General features: G+C 39.1%; 1 protein-coding gene and 1 pseudogene across 2 annotated transcripts in view; one reads left to right on the top strand and one right to left on the bottom strand.

Moving 5' to 3' along the window:
- etv4 (ETS variant transcription factor 4) overlaps nucleotides 1-11701 on the top strand; it is a 31871-nt gene extending 20170 nt beyond the window's left edge. For both annotated transcript variants that reach the window (XM_052113269.1, XM_052113270.1), the window contains exons 8-12: nucleotides 5038-5106; nucleotides 5686-5733; nucleotides 6668-6840; nucleotides 11014-11115; nucleotides 11251-11701. In XM_052113269.1, the coding sequence (XP_051969229.1) occupies nucleotides 5038-5106; nucleotides 5686-5733; nucleotides 6668-6840; nucleotides 11014-11115; nucleotides 11251-11478 (620 nt within the window). In that variant the 3' untranslated portion in view covers nucleotides 11479-11701. The remainder of the gene's footprint in view (nucleotides 1-5037; nucleotides 5107-5685; nucleotides 5734-6667; nucleotides 6841-11013; nucleotides 11116-11250) is intronic.
- Nucleotides 11702-13280: 1579 nt separating this feature from the next.
- LOC127633847 (ATP-dependent RNA helicase DHX8-like) lies at nucleotides 13281-19620 on the bottom strand (annotated as a pseudogene).
- Nucleotides 19621-22002: the final 2382 nt, after the last annotated feature.

Below are 22002 nucleotides of genomic sequence, written 5' to 3'. Positions count from 1 at the left end.
TCACAAAATGCACTTATCTAAAGATGCATTTTTAAAAGTTGAAATATTTCTGCCTTCTCACAGCATCTAAAAAAATTTGCCACTTTGCGGGAGACGCTAAAAAAAAACAGGGATATGAGATGCTCTGGTCAAAGCTGTTTAAATGGATAAACAATTGAAAATCAGCACAGATGTAACCCCTAAATCTCGCGCTCTGTTTTACTCTCTCGTCTTCTCTGTGCCCTTCAAACAAAATCATCCACATCCACTGACACTTTGCAAAGGTCTCAACAATATTTCTGTACTTCTCTCTCTGGTCACTCCTTCACCCCTCCCCTTTTTTCTGTTCTTCAAGAGGGAGGGGAGGTAGGCATAGGAATTTCATTGAGAAATGGAGGACACTGGAAAGACTAGAATCCCCAGTGGAGAGCTTGCGGGTGTAGGGTTGCAGCAGCGGCTTTCTTTTCTGCAGACAAATGAACTCATTTAGGAAAAATGAGCATAGCCTCAGTAACTCGAGTCTGTGCACTGGCATGGTCGAGCGGGGCATGAGGGAGGATAGGGAGGTGAGCGATGGGAAGTTGTATTGAAGGGAAGGGGCATGGTGTTGTAGCTGGGGGGCTCGGGCGATACACTCACAACCCGGATGAGCTCACCTCCTCCCACTCAGCTTAGTGACTGAAACAGGGTAGAAACACAACACCCTGCGTAGGTGTTCTGTAAAAGACTACCAACAGTGATCTAACAGACATAGATGGCCATAAAAAAGTGTTATGGTCATGAAAACTGAATCTAACTATTTTAAACAAAGACAGCATGAATTTGACTTTTTTGGGTTTTTCTTTTTCTCCGTATGCGGTAACTCCTTTAAACTCACAAGGGCGTGATCTAAGATGAAGATGTTTCCAATTGAGCAATCAACAGCAGATTAAATGATGGACTTAAAATGAGGGACTTAAAAAATATTTATTCTAGAATAAATCTTATGGACTGATGAAAAAAATGTATAGTCCCTACCAGATGGGTTCAAAAGTCTCCAAATATCTGGAAGACCAAGATATTTGCACATCCTGTGAAGCATCAATGTTGCACTAGGGGGCTTGCACACTTTTGCTTCACTATGATCAAGGAGTCCATCAAAAGATTAAAGCCTCCTCCCAATATTATATCATGAGGGGTGCCAGCGACTTTAATAGATTTACATTTACATTTACATTTATGCATATGGCAGACGCTTTTATCCAAAGCGACTTACAGTGCACTTATTACAGGGACAATCCCCTGGAGACCTGGAGTTAAGTGCCTTGCTCAGGGACACAATGGTGGTGGCTGTGGGGATCGAACCAGTGACCTTCTGCTTAACAGTTTAGTGCTTTAGCCCACTACACCACCACCACTCCCTAATAGATCTAATAGACTAATAGAGCTTGATGGGATGTTATAAAAGCCCTTATCATCAACGTTAGGTGCGTAAATATTAGCCAAAATAAGACTGATTGCCCCTGAATTTCTGCTTGAACAATAATGACTCTTCCTAATTTATCTTTAATCTGTTTGAGACATTTGAATTGCATATGTTTACTTATCATTGTAATGACTCCCCAGCTCTTACTTGAGCCAGCTCTAAAGAAAACCTGTCCACCCCATATCTTCCAAAAATGTTCAGCTTCCTTTGGGGAAAGATGTGTTTCTTGAAGAAGCAGTATATCACATTTCTTATGCTTAGGTTATTTCTCTTCTTTTCTCCTTTTATGGGGTGCCCCAACCCATTCACATTCCACGTGGAGAGAGACAATCCACTCATATTAACATTTTACATTTTGACATATGTGAAAAAATGGATTGTATGTCTAAAATTCTAAAATTCTAAAGACCACATTCCAACATTAAAGCAACAATCAAACCCCAAACTTCCCTCTAAACTCAAACAGTACACGTACGCCTACGAGAGCCCCCGTGACAACTTTGCCTTTGGAATGCTCAAGTCTGGTGGTTCTATACAAATTTTGTGAGACAGAATTACACAACAAAAGATAATCTATAAAACAAACTCCAGCAAAGAGGCAGAATAAACACAAAGAACATGTAGATTCATTCACAAAACTGTTCTGAAGGTGTGTTCCTTCTCAAAACAAACTCCAGCTGCTAGGCAGAACCAGCACTAAAAAAAAAAAGAAAAGAAAAAAAACAAGAGACAAATTACCTAATCACTCCAATGTCCTGCAAGAAATACTCCACAAAACAAACTCCAGCCAATAGGAGGGATAAGCTCAAAGAACGTGCAGTTTCATCCACAACACTGTCCTGAAGGAGTGTTAATCAACAAAACAAACTCCAGCCGCTAGGTGGAACCAGCACAAAAAGAAACAAAAAAGGTGCTCAGTTCCTCAAGCTGTCAAGTGAATGTTCAGTGAGTCAGGCCCACTTGGCTGCAACGTGAGTACCACAAAATAACACTCCATTGACTTTATGAAGGACAATGCTTGATATGGGAATGTGAATGTTTTATGGCCATCCTTAGCATCTAATCCCAATTTGGCCGGGAACATCCTTGAATTTATCACTTTTCTCTCTTGTCGAATTCGCAATGTCTGGGAACAAGAAAAATGCTGTGGTTTTTCCAAGAAAGCCTTCCTTTACTCCTCGCCTCGCATAACACAAGATCTTTATCAGATGATCTCAGCTTGAGATCTCTCAGTCTCCCTCAGCGAATCCCCGAGCCGAACCCCGTGAGCTCGCTCGATTTCCATCTTATGGCAGACTAAAAAAGAGCCCTTCCAGGAATTCCACCATATTCTGACCCTATGCTTCCTTAGGAAATCCAACAATATAGATGTTATTTCGCCGACTACGATTCTCAATATCCTCCAGCTTCTCCCAGACGTGCTCCAAATCCACCTTGGTCGCGGCTAATTCCCTCTCTGATGACTCCAGATTATCAGTCCATTTCTTGACGTCCCCAACTCTTGTAACCACTTCAGTGAATTTTGTCTCCATGGCAGTGATAGATCAACATATAAAGATCTTCCAAGTCAGCAACAACCTTCGTCAGCATTACTGATAATTTCAAGAACTACTGTCGAATTTCCCAATTCACCTGGCCAAATCTGCTCCCTGGTCCGCGGTCTTGTCAGGGGCGTCAGCTTGAGCATGTAAGTGTCTTTTTAATGTCTCCAGACCCCGAAGATTTAGAATTCATATTCATATTGTCTTCCTAGAACTACTCCTGTAGTATATCGAATCTCACCGGTTTATGACAGTAGTGTTAAAACTAACAAAGTGCCCAGAGCTCGCCCTTCACCCATCAGAACCTCGCATGGCATCACCTGACTCCTGGTATTTCTTTTTACTTTTTGTGGTACTATTTGTCTTATTTAACAAATGCCCTTGACAAAGCTTGATACTTTTTAGAGGTCATGTAAGCAGAAATGTGGCAACTTTGGTGGGGATAGCCTGAAGCAAAATGATATTTGTGTGTGGATAAACTGTGCTGTCTGAGGTAAAGCCCCTGTTTGTACAGCACATTATCAGTAGATTCATCCCTGCCCAGCCCAGTGGCTGCCCCACTGCTACAGAACAAAAACAAAGAGCTAAAACAGAAAAACTGAGTGTTAGTGAATTTAATTATTTTGTATTATTTGGTGTGCCCCCATTTTGCTTTAATATCAGCATGTACTCTAGCTCGCACAGACTGTGTGCAAATATCGATGATCCATGTTATCTCAGCATGATTTGAGAATGTTCTATAGAGCATGTTGTGTCCTTCAATGGAAGCAAGTAAATCTGGCCTTTTGTACGAAGTAGTTAACATGGTTAGTGTCACAAGTTTGCTTATTTGATTAGTGACCTAGAAAGAGAGAACAACATTTGTTATTCGTTTGTTTTAATGTTTCTTTGTTTTAAAATATTTGAGTTCCTAACTTTATTTTTTCTAGGTTTGATATAGATTTTGAAACCCAGATTTTCAATTTGGTCTCAGACTTTTGAAACCCATTGTATTTTCTTGCTAACATGAAAAAGGAGCACAGTGTTGGAATTTACTGACACTTATTTGAACGCCATGCCATTTTTTGTTTTTTAAGGGATCCTTTGCAGGTGTTTCTGCACACATGGCAACATTACAGTATAAGAGTGAACAAGTTTGCCCCTTCATTGCTTACAGTCTAAGATCTCAGTCAATAGTAACATTCATTTGAGCTGCCTATGTAGAAAAGTACTCCAGTCCTTCAGAGTCGAGAGCTCTTTTCTCTGGTGACCTCTTATCAGGGCCTCGGCCACTGCATTCTCCAGGCATGAATCACTGATCCACCTCACAAACTAACAATTTCTTATTTAAACAGTACATATAGAAAGAGGGCGAGAGCAAGAGAGAGATTAGATTAACACAAGAACTGCTCTTTAGTAACAACTTGGTGCACAATATGAGGAACAGTGTGATCTGACTGTGTTTTCATCTCTGAACTTATTTACCGTGGTTTTTGAATAACATCTGCCACTTGCACCGGTGTGCAATTAGTATCTACCATTATTTGCACCAGGGCTGGGGTGCAAATAATATCAGCCACTATTTGCATTGGGGTGTAAATAGCATATACCATTATTTGCACCAAGGTGCAAATAGCATCTGCCTTTTATTGACATTTAGACTGTTTTGCACAATTGACATTTCATTTTATCTGTTAATGTTACTTCTTTGCATTTTGATATTCCTTGTCATTGTACATACACAACTACACTGCTATCACTGACAATACAAATGTAGCTTTTTTGTCATGCCAATAAAGCACATTAAAATTGTATTGAGACAGAAGAGTGGTACGACAGTTGTGCTCTATCTTTTGCAGTGCTTAGTGACTGTTTTACATCCATGCTCTTTAATACCTAAAAATCTGCAGACAGGTGATATTATGACAAATGACACTTATGACAAATGCTCCTTTTGTCCTGCTGCACACAGTGGCAGAGGTTATCATTCTGCAGATGTACCAGAGATAAAGATTGTCATTTAATTTGCATTCATTCATTACTGAGGGTCATGGATTTATGTTTACCCCACAGATGTGCCTGTTTGCGCTTCCATGTACCATCACAACGAGGGCTATCACAACCCACAGCACAACAGTGAAGGTTAGAAGCACACTAACAAAGGTCTAGTCTCAGGACATGGTTTGTTCTTCTAGTATAATTCTAGAGTGTACACACTTAAAGCAAATCAGGATTTGCCAGAACTGTGCGGTCACTGGCTAACCAGACCTGAGGGTCTGTGTTGCTGTTGGCACAGATATTCGTTTCTCCCTTGCTTAAAGAATTCTGGGTAAATATTACTACTGGAAAAGGCGGGTGTTTTTCCTGGAGTGAAGAAAAATAACCATCCTTTCCGTTCGCTGCATTTGCCGCACCATTTTGGGAATTTTCATTTGTTAGATGATCTGTAATGGACCATTAGATATAGAAATTTAAAGTCCTTTGCTTCACAGAACCAAAAATATAACACCATCAAGATTACATGTTTCCCATGCCTCATGTGGTATAATAAATTCCAGTGCAATATATCTTCAGTTACTGTACTGTACCTTGAGGATATGTTATTAATAATGATTGCCATTAATGCATTAACAATATTTCTCATATTGTCTTTGTATCCTTGACTGGTACAAAGACCCTTATCAAAGCTGTGCACTAACACTTCCCCTGTCCTGTCTTTAGGCTACATGTTTGAAAATGACTCCCGCCTTGTTCCTGAGAAATTTGAAGGTGAGTCTTACATGTCCAGACATAACGTCTATGGTCTCGACAGTCAATTAGTACTGCAACTAAAACTACACCAACAAAAACAAGAACATTAATTTATCTGCATCTTAGCCTTGCAATACGACAAGTGCATGCTGTTATTGAAGCAAAAGGGTGACATAATAAATACTGAGAAATTTAATTCAACTTTCACATAATTGTTATACTAAGAATCATTTGTAATGAAAGAAAAATCTGTACTGCTCAAGCAAGCTGAACTGTTTACTAGATGAAATTCAATTTTTTTATATCAAGAATGTATATTTCTGTGAGTAATAATGACATTTATAATATGAAGAATTACATTTTTACTAGTGCAAATGTAATTCTATTCCCCATTTCAAGAATTATTTAACTAGTTAAAATGTAATTGTTGATACCTAAAATGAATCTCTTGCACATGATTAAAAGTAAATTTGGCTTGCCATAGCAGTGCTGAATTGCACAACTAGTAGTGTATAAGTATTGTTGAGTTGAGCTGGTTAAGAGGGTACATGACGATGACCATGGATTTTGTGAAGCAGCAAATTTGTCAGTTTCTCACAGTCCAGTTGAAAGTCAGGTCTTGAACTGTTGCAGGATATTGCACTAGCTGAAATAGTAGAAGCAGCCAGCTGTGGTGTCAGTTACTGTCAGTGTTCCCATGCTCAAACATAGGCATACTGCCACTAAGGCTTGACTTTTAAAGGGAAATTATAGACAAGAGAGGAAATGATAGACTTACGCAATCACACCTTCTATTCCTTTGTTCTGATGCTCATCCACCCTTTTAAAACATTAATCCTGGTCTTAATTCAGCATTACAGATATCATTTGTTTTTAGCTTGGATTAAGACATTTTTTAAAGGTAATTATAGTTTACAGGTGAATTCATGGATGATCTTTTTTCTGTGTTTAGGCGAGGTGAAGCAAGAAGGGGGTGGCGTGTTTCGTGAGGGCACCCCCTATCAGCGCCGTGGCTCACTGCAGCTCTGGCAGTTCTTGGTGGCCCTCCTCGACGACCCTGGCAATGTGCATTTCATTGCGTGGACTGGCCGTGGCATGGAATTCAAACTCATTGAACCAGAGGAGGTGATGCAAAATGTCACACAAAATATAACTTTTATCCAAAAGATATTAGAAGTAACTGATCATTCAAGAAGAAGAGGACAAAATGAATGTTTGGTTTTCAGATCAATTCTATGTGGTCTTTTTTTCAACTATCATTAGAGTATAAAGACAATAAACAATGGGTTTTAGAGATTTGCTTGCAATCAACTCACACTTCCCTAGGGTCTAAGAACTCATCCAAACAATGCTTATTTTCCATTAGCTGCCATGCATTATTTACCCCGCTTAACAGCATAGTGAAATAAAGTGGAGAATGGCTCCATTACCAAATATTACAACCTTCCATTTTGCCGGAGCCTAAGCACACCGCAGCGGTCGAGACACGGACGTTAACCTCCCATTGTCTGTGGTCAGTAGACGGCTAAATGGCATGACTCAGCAGACTTGCATGCAGAGATGCATCCATCAGTTTTGCCCTACTGTCCATATGAAACATTCATTACTAACAAAGTTTTACTATCACAATTGAGGCTTGGCTTTCCAAACAAACAATATTTTCCTCTGAGAAAAAAATGGCAGTATCCCCACAAGTTTACAGGCCTGTGGTACAGAGATTGTTTTTCTCAAGGGTCCTCAAGTTGAACCTTGAAGTTTTGTTGAAGGATAAATTTGTATTTCCTCTAGGTTTGAGAGCTAAGATCAGATTCCTGAACAGTGTGCTGTGTTGTGTTTTTGGTCATAGTTTCATGGTAATTTGGTTGTATAAAAGGGAACAGAATACATTTGTGGGGACTCGCCCTTCCGTCTCATGGTTTGGAGCTATCGTGCATTCACTAATGACCCCTTGTGTTCAGATGAAGTCATTGCTCTTTTGAGTACAAACAGAAAAACAGATCATATTGGCAAACCAGCTGTAATACAGCTAACATGGTAGCGATTGACCAATATTGTATTTTTAGGACTGATACAGATAATTTGGTAACACTTTTCAATAAGGTTCTATTTTTTAACATGAGTAAATGCATTTGGTATCATGAACTGACATTTAACAATATTTTTTGTCACCTTGGACTAACTGACCTAGGGGCCTGGATGTAGCATATGTTTTCAGTTACAGATGCCATTGTCAAAATTCCCTATTCAGAGTCAGCCATGTTTAATTTAATCCATGAGTGAAAGTGAGATTAAGTAAGTAATATTCGGCTGGTCATGTGATCCTAAAATGGTCATCCCATGAAGGGACCCTCTCCATGGCATGTAGAATAAAACCACTTTTATAATATATAGAGTTTTAATTTAATGTTAGTGGACATGATTTTATGCAAGATGTTTCAAACTTACTATTAATTTCTTTTGGAGTAAAACTCTTAATGAGGATATTGTGCCATTTAATGTGCCATTTAAATAGTCGTTGAATTATCTTATGCAGTTTCCTTTTTAGCTCTTGTTAAGCATAACATGCAATGCATTTCTATGGGTGCTACAAGAACATTTGTGAATAAAGTTTGAATTTTAACAGTTGCTTAACTGTGAACACCGCTGTATTCTTTTGAATAAACAGTGGTGTAACCACATTTTTGGGTGCTATTTAGGGCTGAAATGATTGGACAACGTCGACAATAAAAAATTGTCTACAAAAATTGTAGTCATTTAGTCTCATTTAACGTAACATGAGATCCCATTAAACTTTAACAATGATGCGTGAGAGCAGCACTGCAGTTTGGGCCTGACTGAAGAGAGGAAGAATTACAGAAATCACAGTCCAGATGCGCTCTAAACATTCACAGCTGCTCCGCTAAAGCAAAACTTGCGTGTTGAACGTAAACACCTCGGCGTTACATCTTAAATGCAGTTATATTTAATGTGTTATAGCTTTATTAAAGTTAAAATAATAAGGAAGCATGTCATGTAAATAACTACAAATTCCAAAACTGGCATTTCTCTGTGTGGTCAGTGCCTCTTCAATGAGTTGTGCGAATGTCCCGATCTAAAGCTGCGTTCACACTGCCAGCTACTTTGTCGCTGCATGTCACCAGTGACTGGCAGTTAGGTCACTAGTGGTGTGTATGGAGAGTCTAAATGGCACTGTTTCTTTACAATTAATATTATTATTAAAATATTAGGATTGCGTGAGCTCTTCCATCTTCTCTCGTATTGGCTGTCACTCCCAAAAGTCGCTCTTTATTTGCATAAATGAAACATTTCTCAACTTTGGTGTGTCGCTGGACACGCCCACATCCAGTCGCCAATGGTCGCTCATGTTGCCGGAAGTCGCCAGCTCTCATTGAAAATGTTTTGTCACTCTGTGTCGCTGGCAGTGTGAACGCAGCTTAAGGGGGAGAGATTGAAATTGCATCCGGTTGATGCATACATCGCGCGGATACTTGTTTCTTGAGCACGCATGCTTAAAGGGCACCTATTATGCCCCTTTTCATAAGATTTAATTTAAATCTTTGGTGTCCCCAGAATGTGTCTGTGAAGTTTCAACTCCTAATACCCTACAGATAATTTATTATACCATGTTGAAAATGGCAATTTTGGGGTGGGAATAAAAATTAGCTGTTTTTGTGTCTTTAAATGCAAATGAGCTGGTGCTCCCCGCCCTGTATTCAGAATAGGGGGGAGTTTTTACATCTTTTCTTCAGATAACTAGACATCATAAGCAATATGATTGACAGCAAAAAATAGTGCTGTTCAGCTTCATATGTTTTAACCGTAGTCAGACACTGATGAGGGAGAGACTCCATCAGAAGTAACAACTTTGAGAATGAACCAGGAAATTTCAGAATGGTTATTTGATAAATGTATTTATTTTTTGTAGAGTTTTTTTCAGCAATTTTGCAATGATGGATGAGCAACACACACACACACACACACACACACACACACACACACACACACAAATACTGCCAAAACATTTGCTATGTGCTATAATGAAACAACACACAAACAAAACGGTTCTTTGGCAGTGTCCGTCAACAGTCGTGGGCAGGGCCTGTACAAATTGACGTCACTTTGTACAGGATCTGTGACCGGCTTGTTCTGAGACAGTGCTTATGATTAATAGGGATTTTAAAAAAAAGGACTGGGTGGATTTTTATAATTATAGGGTGCTTGTGTACACACACTGCCAACACACATTTATGTTCAAACACCATGTAAAATGAATTTAGCATAATAGGTCCCCTTTATTGCAGATAGATTATAATATGATGGCTCGTGATTTATTGAATCATAATATATGCCTCACTGTGTGTTTCTTATCGCAAAGATAATACGCAGCTTTATTAATAAGAGAGTTTTTTTTTTGTGAGTTAAAGATAGATTGAAGTGAACAGAAAGGGGAGAGTTGTCCTCACCACATTACACACTGCAAAAAAATATATTTTTGTTTTGACTTGTTTTTGTTTTGGTTTGTTTTCCAATATAAATATCTAAAACTCCTTTAGCAGCTATACTGCAGAATGAAAAATTGTTAACTGTGAATGTTGAAAGTAATATTAAAAATCCTTGCATTCACCTGATAAGCAGCATATAAGATATTTATACTTGCTTTCAGAGAATAGATCTTGGATCTATTACTATTAACAAATATATTACAAAATATAATTGTTAGTATATTTTGTCTTTACTGCACTCCACAGGAGAATGAGTGGAACAAATACATTTATATACAAAATATAATTATATATTTAAGATACATTCTCTTAAAGCAAGTCTAAATAACTTATACATTGATTCTTAAGTAAATGTATCTTGTTTTAAGGATTTTTTGTCAATTTTAAATGGAAAACAATACAAAAACACTTGATAACAATAGGATTTCTTTTGCAGTGATTTTTTTTTACTGAATTCAATTTAATAAGGAGTATTTGTAAAAGATTATTTAGTCCTCTTTATTGTTAGTATGGATGTTTCATACAATCTTTTGACTGGGCACAAGCTAAATAATCTGTTAAAAGCTAATGATTAACCCTTGCAATAACTGCCTAATAATCATTAGTTGCAGCCCTAGTGCTATTATGACCCAATTAAATGTAGAACAGTGTGAAATATGGATAAAGATATTGGTCAACAATATACTGTGTGTGTGTGTGTGTGTGTGTAATATATATATATATATATATATATTACACACACACACACTGTTCTAATAATATAATTATTATTATAATTTTGTTTTGGATACTCAAGGTGGCAAGATTGTGGGGGATGCAGAAGAACCGCCCAGCCATGAACTACGACAAACTGAGTCGCTCTTTGCGCTACTATTATGAGAAGGGAATTATGCAAAAGGTATGGCATAATTCTATTGTTTTTAATACTGTTTTCACTTTTAGTTGGACCTATTAAGAAGTAATACTTCAATATCACCAGCTCTGATTACTATTTCATTACACTGTTCACTAAAATGAAACTTTCTGTTTTTAGGTGGCAGGCGAGCGTTATGTTTACAAATTTGTGTGTGAGCCAGAAGCTCTTATATCCTTGGCTTTTCCTGACAATCAGCGTCCAAGTCTGAAGGCAGAATTCGAGCGCTATGTCAATGAAGAGGACACCGTACCGCTATCTCACCTCGACGATGGGGTGTCCTACCCTTCTGAACCAGCTGCCACCAACATGGGCTCTCAGCCATACTCCAAAGGCTACATGTACTAATGCCACCAACATTCTCCCATGTCCCCCATCCCTGTCCAGTTTACTTCGCCCTGCATCTGTTGCACATGCCCACCCCATCCACTTGTATATAAGGCTATGTTTTTGTTTTTTTAAGTTAATCTCATTAGGGACTCTGCATTCCTCTCACTTGTGAGGCCTCTCTAATCTAAACACATTATTGTGGTTTAAGAGATTGCTTAATAAAGACCCAATATTACTACTATACCATGAGAACAGTCTCTATTTCTTATGATTGCAATTAATAAAGCTGAGCTCTTTTGTGTGCAAACAGATCTATTGGGCCCTACTATTGGGGCATGTTGACACAATTGGTCAACGTGTTTTCAACCATATCTTTTATAAATGTTCAAAGCTTTTTTTTTTTGCACCCAAGACTTTAAGGTATATGCCTATACAGAAATTGACTATTGAGGAAAAGTGACTAGTCCTTGTCTCCACTAACTATTAACCCAGAATATAAAGTCTGACAATCATAAAACACATTTCTTTATATACAGTATGTTAGTGGCAATAGAGGGCACACTTGAGTAGACAGCCTTTGGGAACTCCCATGTATCCATACATAAGATGATGTCTTATGACCAATTATGATTTAGAGACTTTGTTTATGGTTGAAATAAAGACTTGATTGGTCAACTATGCACAACAATTGTACCTATATTTTGTTTAACTGCTACAAACATTTATCTTGTGGCTCATCTCTTGTCAAATACATGAATTAGAATTTTATTTTGAGACTCTGAGATTCTTGTTAAAGTTTGCAACATGTAACTATATCATTTTCTGTAAGCATAAAAGAAAATCATCTTCGACATATATTAAATATATTGTCTCTTTACTTTTTCCTCATTTGCCTTCATAAAAACTATCCTTAATTTAAGTAATATTTTTGTGGGGAATTACCAAAAATGTAGCCACAGAGTTTACATGTAATATACACTCCAATAGTAAACCAATTGAATACTTGGCAAAAGGCAGAAACACAACAATCCTAGTGAGCCTTTTTAAAAGACAGTTTAATTTAAACTGTCATAAATGATCCCAAGATAGGACAACACAGGCTGTAACTATATAAAACATTTTGGTTTGCTGCTGGAAGAGGTATTAGGGAGTCCAGCATGGTGTGCTTACCCATTCAGGTTCTAATGCCCCAGTATAGTGATGGGGACACTACACTGTAAAAAGGCACTGTCCTTCAGATGAGATGTTAAACTGACTCGCTGTGGTCATTACAAATCCCAATTTGGCCAGGACACCGGGGTTACACCCCCTACTCTTTTCCATAAGGGCCAAATTCCCCCCATTGGCCCTTATCAATCATGGCCTCCTAATAATCCCCATCCATTAATTGGCTCTATAACTCTACGGTCTCCTCTCCATCAATAGCTGGTGTGTGGTGAGCGTACAGGCGCACTATGGCTGCTGTTGCATCATTCAGGTGGATGCTGCACACTGATGGTGTGACTCTTGGCCCCCTGTTCACTGTGTAAAGTGCTTTGAGTATAGTGTCAGATAAGCGCTTTATAAATGTAACATTCATTAATTCATAAAAATGATCAGTTTGACATGTTCAAAGAATGGCTTGTCCAAAAACTAAACTGACCAGATTTAACATTTATTGTTGGGCTATTAATGTTATGTATGTTTATTATAAATGTTTACCAATTTTATTTCATATTTAGTTATTTACATGATTCAAAGTGAGAATCTTTTCCTCTCAGCAGTGTAAAATAAACAGAAGCGAGACATAAAAAGCATAGAGTAGAAGCAGAACATCAGGTCAGCTTTATTTTTGAACAAATTCAAAAATTCAAATGCAGTTCACAGTAGAGGGATGAATCTGGCACCTACAAATGGGCCCTTACAGAAAGAATGATTTTAAGCACATTTTTGTAGCATCTGTTCATGTTATCCTCCACTCAGCCCCCAGTCTTTGCTTCAGCCAGCAGCAGCAGCATCAGACACTTGCAGTCTATGAGGACCTTGTGAGAATGTTCTAGCGTCATCTGAAGACTCTGGAGATTCTCCAGGCATTTGGTTCCTCATAGCGATTGTAGAGGATCTCCAACTTCTGCTGTTTCTTCTGCTTGCTGGGGCGTTTATGATCGGACACTTTGAAGAAAGCTGGAGCAAATTCTACCAGCCACCTCGGGTAAATGGTGGTCACCTCCCTCATGTACTCCTTGGTGGTCAACACAAGCTCATGGTATACCAGCCTGATGAGAGAAAAACCAGCTTTAGCACAAGAAAAATACATAATAATAGACCCTTAATTTAATAACACTCCTTCTGCAAGATTACCATTCTGGTTGGCAATTGAACAATGCACTAGATGGGTGGATGTACACCACCTGCTGGTCTATAAGGGTCCTGTATCCTTCCAGTGGGTCCTTTTTGGTTACATTCCAGAAGAAACCACTGATGGCCTTCTACACATGCACTGTAGATTTGTCACACGATACCATGTCCAGTTTGTGCCTGATCCGAGACACAAAGATTTTTAAATTGTTATGTAGTGTAAAGTGTACAGTGTGTAACATAACATGAGGGAAGCCTTATAAAGTTCACCTGTCCATAATACCCAGCATCTGTTTGCGAATGTCCTGAGTGCATTGGAGAGATCACGCCTGGATGAAGTTTTCATAGCACCAGGGGTTGGAGAACTTGTTGTTCTTCCAAGAGTTATAAACAGCCAACAAAGTGAGGTGGTCTCCTACAGGCTGGTGAAACTTGGCCTTCTTCTGGTCTACCAGAGATTGTTTGTCCTGAGAATCAGATGAAAGACATGAGGAGATAAATATCTTAAGTCTGCTTGCATTCCTTATAGGAGTTGACAGAGACTTGTCTTATTGATTTAAACTGTTTCTTGATCACTCATGGATCTGGAAACAGTTTGTGTGTATGGGCAGTGTTGCCTGGAGGAGCACCTTTGGTCTGTAGAAGACGTTCTGTACTGAGAGCATTGACACAATGGTCAGCATCTCTTCACTGCAGCCAAGATGGACAGACATGATCAACATCTTACACAGCATGGGCTCCAGGGGAACCTCAGCCATCTGACACAAACAGAGACAAGAAACATTTATCTTGTTCAGTTGATATGGGAATTGATGCTTGTATACCCAAAACCCTTACAGGAGTACATTCCATTATTTTTCAGTACATACAGTTGAAGTCAGAAATTTAAATACATCTTAGCCAAATACATTTAAACTCAGTTTTTCACAATTCCTGACATTTAAATCATAGAAATCATTCCATGTCTTAGGTCAGTTAGGATCACTACTTTATTTTAAGAATGTGAAATGTCAGAATAATAGTAATGATTTATTTCAGCTTTTATTTCTTTTATCACATTCCCAATGGGTCAGAAGTTTACATACACTTTGTTAGTATTTGGTAGCATTGCCTTTAAATAGTTTAACTTGGGTCACATGTTTTTGGAAGCCTTGCACAAGCTTCTCACAATAAGTTGCTGGAATTTTGGCCCATTCCTCCAGACATAACTGGTGTAACTGCATCAGGTTGGTAGGCCTCCTTGCTCACACACACGTTTTCTGTTCTGCCCACAAATGTTCTATCGGATTGAGGTCAGGGCTTTGTGATTGCCACTCCAATACCTTGACTTTGTAGTCTTTAAGCCATTTTGCCACAACTTTGGAGGTGGTTTTGTAGCAGTGGCTTCTTCCTTGCTGAGCAGCTTTTCAGGTTATGTCAATATAGGGCTTGTTATACTGTGGATATAGATACTTGTCTACCTGTTTCCTCCAGCATCTTCACAAGGTCCTTTACTGTTGTTCTGGTATTGATTTTCACATTTCACCCCAAACTACATTCATCTCTAGGAGAATGGGTCTCCTTCCTGAGCAGTATGATGGCTGCGTGGTACCATGGTGTTTATACTTGCGTACTATTGTTTGTACAGATTAACGTGGTACCTTCAGGCATTTTGAAATTGCTCCCACGCATGAACCAGACTTGTGGAGGTCCACGATGTTTTTTTCTAAGGTCTTGGCTGATTTCTTTTGATTTTCCCACGATTTCAAGTAAATAAGAACCCTCATGCCATCTCAGATGTGTATGACTTTCTTCTGCACAACACATATATTTAGAAGAATATATCAGCTCTTTAGGTTCAAACAATGACAGTGAATGGTTGCCAGAACTTTTAATCTTTGAAACTTTGAAGGCAGCATAAAAGTAATCCATAAGACTCATGGTGAAATCCATGTCTTCTGAAGTGATATGTGAGAAATCAATCAATATATATATATATATTTTTAAACGTTTTAATAAATCTCCACCTTTTACCAAGCCCCTCCAGTAGGTGGCAATATGAAGGAAAAAAAAGAAAATCGACAATATTTTTTGAAGTGAAAGTGAAGATTTATAGTAAAAAAGGACTTAAATATTGATTGATTTCTCACACACACCTATCAAATCACTACAGATGACATTCATAACCACTGAAGTAGTATTGATTATTTTATGCTGCCTTTATATTCTTTTTGGAATTTCAAAGTTCTGGTAACCATTAACTTGCATTGTGAGGACCAACAAAGCTGAGATATTCCTTTAAATATCTTCATTTGGGTTCAGCAGAAGAAAGTCATACACATCTGAGATAACATGGGGAGGATTGTTGATTGTTGTTCAATTGTTGAAAGGATTTTCATTTTGGGTGAAATATCCATTTGATTACCATGACTTTTCCAGGGCTGGAAATCACCATTATAAAATTTCCAGGTTTTCCATAACCCTGTAGAGAACTAGGGAATTAATTTAGTGGCATACCTAGAGAGACAGTACAGTACTGGCCGTTGGTGGTGAGCATCTCATCTCTGAAGGCACGTTCAGTGTACAATCTGTAGCACTTGCCAGGTCCTGTTCTGCGTCCTCGCTGCTTAGCCTGGGTTGATGGACCACAAAAACTGGGTTAATGAATGACATTACATTTAAAAGGCACTGTAAATACTGTATGTTCACAACATGTTCTCTCGGTCACTAGGAATAGATGTTACCTGAGATCGGGATCGATGCCAGTTTTGGAGTGATAAACCATTTTATTTGTCAAAACCTGAATCCACTACATAGTAGATCCCATCAATTGTCAAAGAAATCTCTGCAATACTGGTAGCAATGACCACCTAAAAAAAAGTACATGCAGATGGTTAAGGTATTAAGGTATATTGAATTGAATTAATTAATAATAAAAAATAAAAAAAAGCTGGGACTGGGACCTTTCTACTTCCAGATAGTGCTGGATCCTGGTTTGCATTTCACTGGGCAGAGCATACTGGGAGGATAATTAGCTTTGGAACATCAGGACCAAGGGATTTAATTCGCTCTTACAGGATCTTACAAGCAGTGTCGATCTCCTCTTGACCCATCATGAACTACAAGATGTCACCTGCACATTAAAGAGGATTTTTTACTACAATAGTCTTCATTTGAAAAATTACATTGGAGTAGTTCAGCATTTGAATATACAGTGCATTCAGAAAGTATTCACAGCGTTTCAATTTTGTCACATTTTGTTATGTTACATACAGCCTTATTCCAAAATTGATTAAATTCATTATTTTCCTCAAAGAATACCCCATAATGATAACGTGAAAGAAGTTTGTTTGAAATCTTTGCAAATTTATAAAAAAACTAAAATAAAAAACATGTGCATAAGTATTCACAGTCTTTGCTCAATACTTTGTTGAAGCACCTTTGGCACCAATAACAGCCTCAAGTCTTTCCGTGTATGATGCTACAAGCTTGACACTTATTTTTGGGCAGTTTCTCCCATTCTTCTTTGCAGGACCTTTCAAGCTCCATCAGGTTGGATGGGGAGCGTCGGTGCACAGCCATTTTCAGATCTCTCCAGAGATGTTCAATTGGTCTGGGCCCAAGTCTGGGCTCTGGCTGGGCCACTCAAGGACATTCACAGAGTTGTCCCGTAGCCACTCCTTTGTTATCTTGGCTGTGTGCATAGGGTCGTTGTCCTGTTGGAAGATGAACCTTCACCCCAGTCTGAGGTCCAGAGCACTCTGGAGCAGGTTTTCATCAAGGATGTCTCTGTACATTGCTGCATTCATCTCTTCCTCGATCCTGACTAGTCTCCCAGTTCCTGCTGCTGAAAAACATCCCCACAGCATGATGCTGCCACCACCATGCTTCACTGTAGGGATGGTATTGGCCAGCTGATGAGTGGTGCCTGGTTTCCTCCAGACATGACACTTGACATTCAGGCAAAAAAGTTCAATCTTTGTTTCATCAGACCAGAGAATTTAGTTTCTCATAGTCTGAGAGTCCTTCAGGTGCCTTTTGGCAAACTCCAGGCGGGCTGTCACCTGGGCTTCCGTCTGGCCACTCTACCATACAGGCCTGATTGCTGAAGTGCTGCAGAGATGGTTGTTCTTCTGGAAGGTTCTCCTCTCTCTTCAATATATTGCAGATATGCTCACTGAATATAAACCCAACAGATCACTCAGATCATTAGGATCACATCAGCTAGAAATACCAAGGGTTCACTCTAAGCAAGGAGAGTCTGCTTTTAACTATTATGCCAGCCGCAGCTGGAACCAGCTTCCAGAAGAGATCAGATGTGCTCCTACATCAGTCACATTCAAATCCAGACTCAAAACACATCTGTTTAGCTGTGCATTTACTGAATGATCACTGTGCCACTGTGTGTCCGACTGTTTGTACTGTATTTTATTTTATTTTATTCTAAACTGTTTCAATTATTCTTATTTTTTTATTCTTATTTTAATCTCTTCTATGTAAAGCACTTTGAATTACCATTGTGTATGAAATGTGCTATATAAATAAACTTGCCTTGCCTTACAGAGAAATGCTAGAGCTCTGTCAGAGTGACCATTGGGTTCTTGGAAACCTCCCTGTCTAAGGCCCTTCTCCCCCAATCACTCAGTTTGGCCGGGCGGCCAGCTCTAGGAAGAATCCTGGTGGTTTCAAACTTCTTCCATTTACAGATGATGGAGGTCATTGTGCTCATTGGGACCTTCAATGCTGCAGAAAGTTTTCTGTACCATTCTCCAGATCTGTGCCACAATACAATCCTGTCTCAGAGGTCTACAGACAATTCCTTGGACTTCATGGCTTGGTTTGTGCTCTGACATGCATGAGATTAACCTGAGCCATCAATTCAGGATACCACACTTTTAACACCCACTGCTGGTTTGTACAAAGCCTCAGTCAGTGGATTTACCTTTTTGAGCAGACCAAAGAGCACATCTGTGTGGATCAGTGGTTCCCAAACTTTTTACAGTGGCGTACCCCCTTCAAACATTCAACATCTTTTTGTGTACCCCCTCTATAACACATATACAGTCAGGTCCATAAATATTGGGACATCGACACAATTCTAATCTTTTTGGCTCTATACACCACCACAATGGTGCAGTTTTATCGTCTGTTAAATGCTGACATTCTGTAAAGCTGCTTTGAAACGATGTGTGTTGTGAAAGGCGCTATACAAATAAAATTGACTTGACTTGACTTGACAATGGATTTGAAATGAAACTAACAAGATGTGCTTTAACTGCAGACTTTCAGCTTTAATTTGAGGGTATTTACATCCAAATCAGGTGAACAGTGTAGGAATTACAACAGTTTGTATATGTGCCTCCCACTTTTTAAGGGACCAAAAGTAATGGGACAGATGAAAAAAAGAAAAAAATCCTTTGCAGTCAATTACAGCCTGAAGTCTGGAACGCATAGACATTACCAGGCGCTAGGTTTCATCCCTGGTGATGCTCTGCCAGGCCTCTACTGCAACTGTCTTCAGTTCCTGCTTGTTCTTGGGGCATTTTCCCTTCAGTTTTGTCTTCAGGAAGTGAAATGCATGCTCAATCGGATTCAGGTCAGGTGATTGACTTGGCCATTGCATAACATTCCACTTCTTTCCCTTAAAAAACTCTTTGGTTGCTTTCGCAAAATATAGGTTTATTTCACTGCATATTTATCTGACCTTTTTGACACAACCATTTTGGTGTTTCTACACTAGAGGGCACAGAAAATACTTTTTGCCAGTGAGAAATACATGAACCGGGTTTGAATGTTATTTTAGACTGTGAAGAAATTGAAAGAACGGTAAATCTCAGAATGTTATTCGCATACCCATATTGTCAGCTCACGTAACCCCAGGGGTATGCTTACCCAAGTTTGGGAAACACTGGTGTGGATGGTTCTCTCATGTGCCTCATTTAACATAATGATAGAGTACTGGCCCAGATCAGGGTCAATCACACTCTCTTAACAGCAAACCGTCCGTTATGTAGTTAATGACTGTTTCTGGACTCGTGCAGTCCTCAAAACGGATGGTGTAGTCCACTTACAAAGACACAGAAACAGATTGAGACATTAAGGCTCTACATAAGCAGCGTCATAGGGGGGTTGCCCAAGGCAAAGCCACTTCCAAAAGGTAAGCAGCATAATTAGGTTAATTATGAAAAGCTCAGTGAAAAAATCAATTGATGCAGACAAAGCCACAGAAATACATTTTATATTAGGCTAAACATAATTTATTCAACAGTCCAATCTAATTAAAAGCTGACTTGTTTACCCAACATTGGTGTGTGCCATGTGTTTTTATGCAAATTAGACTTACACTAAAACCAATTGTGCGCTGAGTCTTTGCATGAGAAGCGCTTTTTATATGATGCATAAAGTTGCTGCCTAGGTAGTGTTTCCAACGGGTCACTTGTGACATACCATTTCTAAGATACTGCCTTAAAACCTGGGTATACTAAGTTTTAACATGAAATTGTTCAGCCATGGCTTCCTGTTTCAGAGAGGTATAAATATGAAGTAACACAAAAGCCAAATTCCCTTAGTCATCTATCACAATGGGTAAGACCAAAGTTATGATGTGTGGCAAAATGTTGTTGAGCTTCACAAAATAGTAATTGGCTATAAGAAAAAAGCTGAAGCACTGAAAATACCCATTTCCAACATCAGGGCAAAAATGAAGTAGTTCCAGTCAACTGGAGATGTTAAGAATCAACCTGGAAGAGGACGCGTGTCTATAGTCTCCAAGCACGGTGAGGATGGTTCGAGTGGCCAAAAATTCTCCAAGGGTGACAGATGGAGAACTGCAAAAATCTGTTGGGTCTTGGGGTCGGAAAGTCTCCAAAATTACAATCACACGTCACCTACATCACAACAACTTGTTTGGGAGGATTTCAAGAGAAAAGCCTCAGCTCTCATCCAACAACAAATTCAAGCATCTTCAGTTCACCAGACACTACTGGAACTTCAAATGGGACCAGGTTCTCTGGTCAGATAAAACAAAAATAGAGCTTTTTGGCAGCAAACACCAGAGATTGGTTTGGCACACACAAAGAGGTAGCCATATGGAAAAGTACCTCAAGGCCACGATCAGATATGGTGGTGGATTTTAACATTGTGGGGCTGTTTTTATGCCAGAGTTCCAGGACATCTTGTTCGGATAAGTGGCATCATGGACAACAAAGAAATGGTTGACTTACCACACAATCAAGGTTCTGCCATGGCCATCCCAGTCTCCAGAACCATAGAAATCCTGAGGGGGGAACTGAAGAGTAGAGTTCACCATGTGGACCTCGGAATTTGAATTCAAATATTTTTGGCAACAACTGTACAAGTTCAAGTCACACACCTGAATGAGCTACTCTTTCAGCTTGTAGATGGGAAGACTCTCTCTTTGCTCTAGGATGGACAGTTGAGTTTTTATTTTCCATAGGAGGCCTATTTCACTCTGGAATGTCATTGGGCATCATACCTCTGCCCTTCATGTTGGCTGCTATTTGCCTGCCGTCAGCTGTATGGATGGGTGTGCGTGTGAAGACAGGAAAAAGCATTTATTAGGGATGCACAAAGAGATAGCAACCATGCGCTGACTGAAGTTCATGCAAGGCCAGAGGGCATACGAGCAGAAGTGATAGGCTTGTTAAGAACAGACCAGCAACCATCTGTCCCGATAGCAGACCTCAGGAAATCAGATGGCCATCTATGAACTCACTAACCCACAGTAAGGAAAATATGCAGTAAGTATATCGGCCCTGATCAGTGTCTTTCTTATCCCCTTCCCTTTTATTCTGATGGAGGACATGAAGTGCTCACAACAGTCCCTTCAATTTATTCAAATATTCTAGCTTTACTACAAATTTAAAAAGACTGTCTTTCTTTCTGGTATTCATGAAAATAACCATATAGCCTTGCATGCATTTAATTATATTCATGTACTTAGTTCAAAGTTGGATGTAGGATATTTGTACTTGATATCTTCTTCCATTCCATTGCTCAGAGGATGATGCATACATAAACAAAATGGCAATGCAACCTTTAGCTTTGCAGGTGTTTGATTGTCAACAAAGAGATCCACTGGCAACCAAATTAAGCAATGTTTATGCATTTGTGCAAACAATGCAGAAAGGGATAGTTCCCCCAAAAATGAAAATTCTCTCATAATTTACTAACCCTGATGCCTTCCCAAATGTGCATGACTTACTT

The sequence above is a fragment of the Xyrauchen texanus genome, chromosome 40 (assembly GCF_025860055.1).
Source record: "Xyrauchen texanus isolate HMW12.3.18 chromosome 40, RBS_HiC_50CHRs, whole genome shotgun sequence".
Classification (NCBI taxonomy): domain Eukaryota; kingdom Metazoa; phylum Chordata; class Actinopteri; order Cypriniformes; family Catostomidae; genus Xyrauchen; species Xyrauchen texanus.
This window is presented reverse-complemented; position numbering and strand designations above follow the sequence as displayed.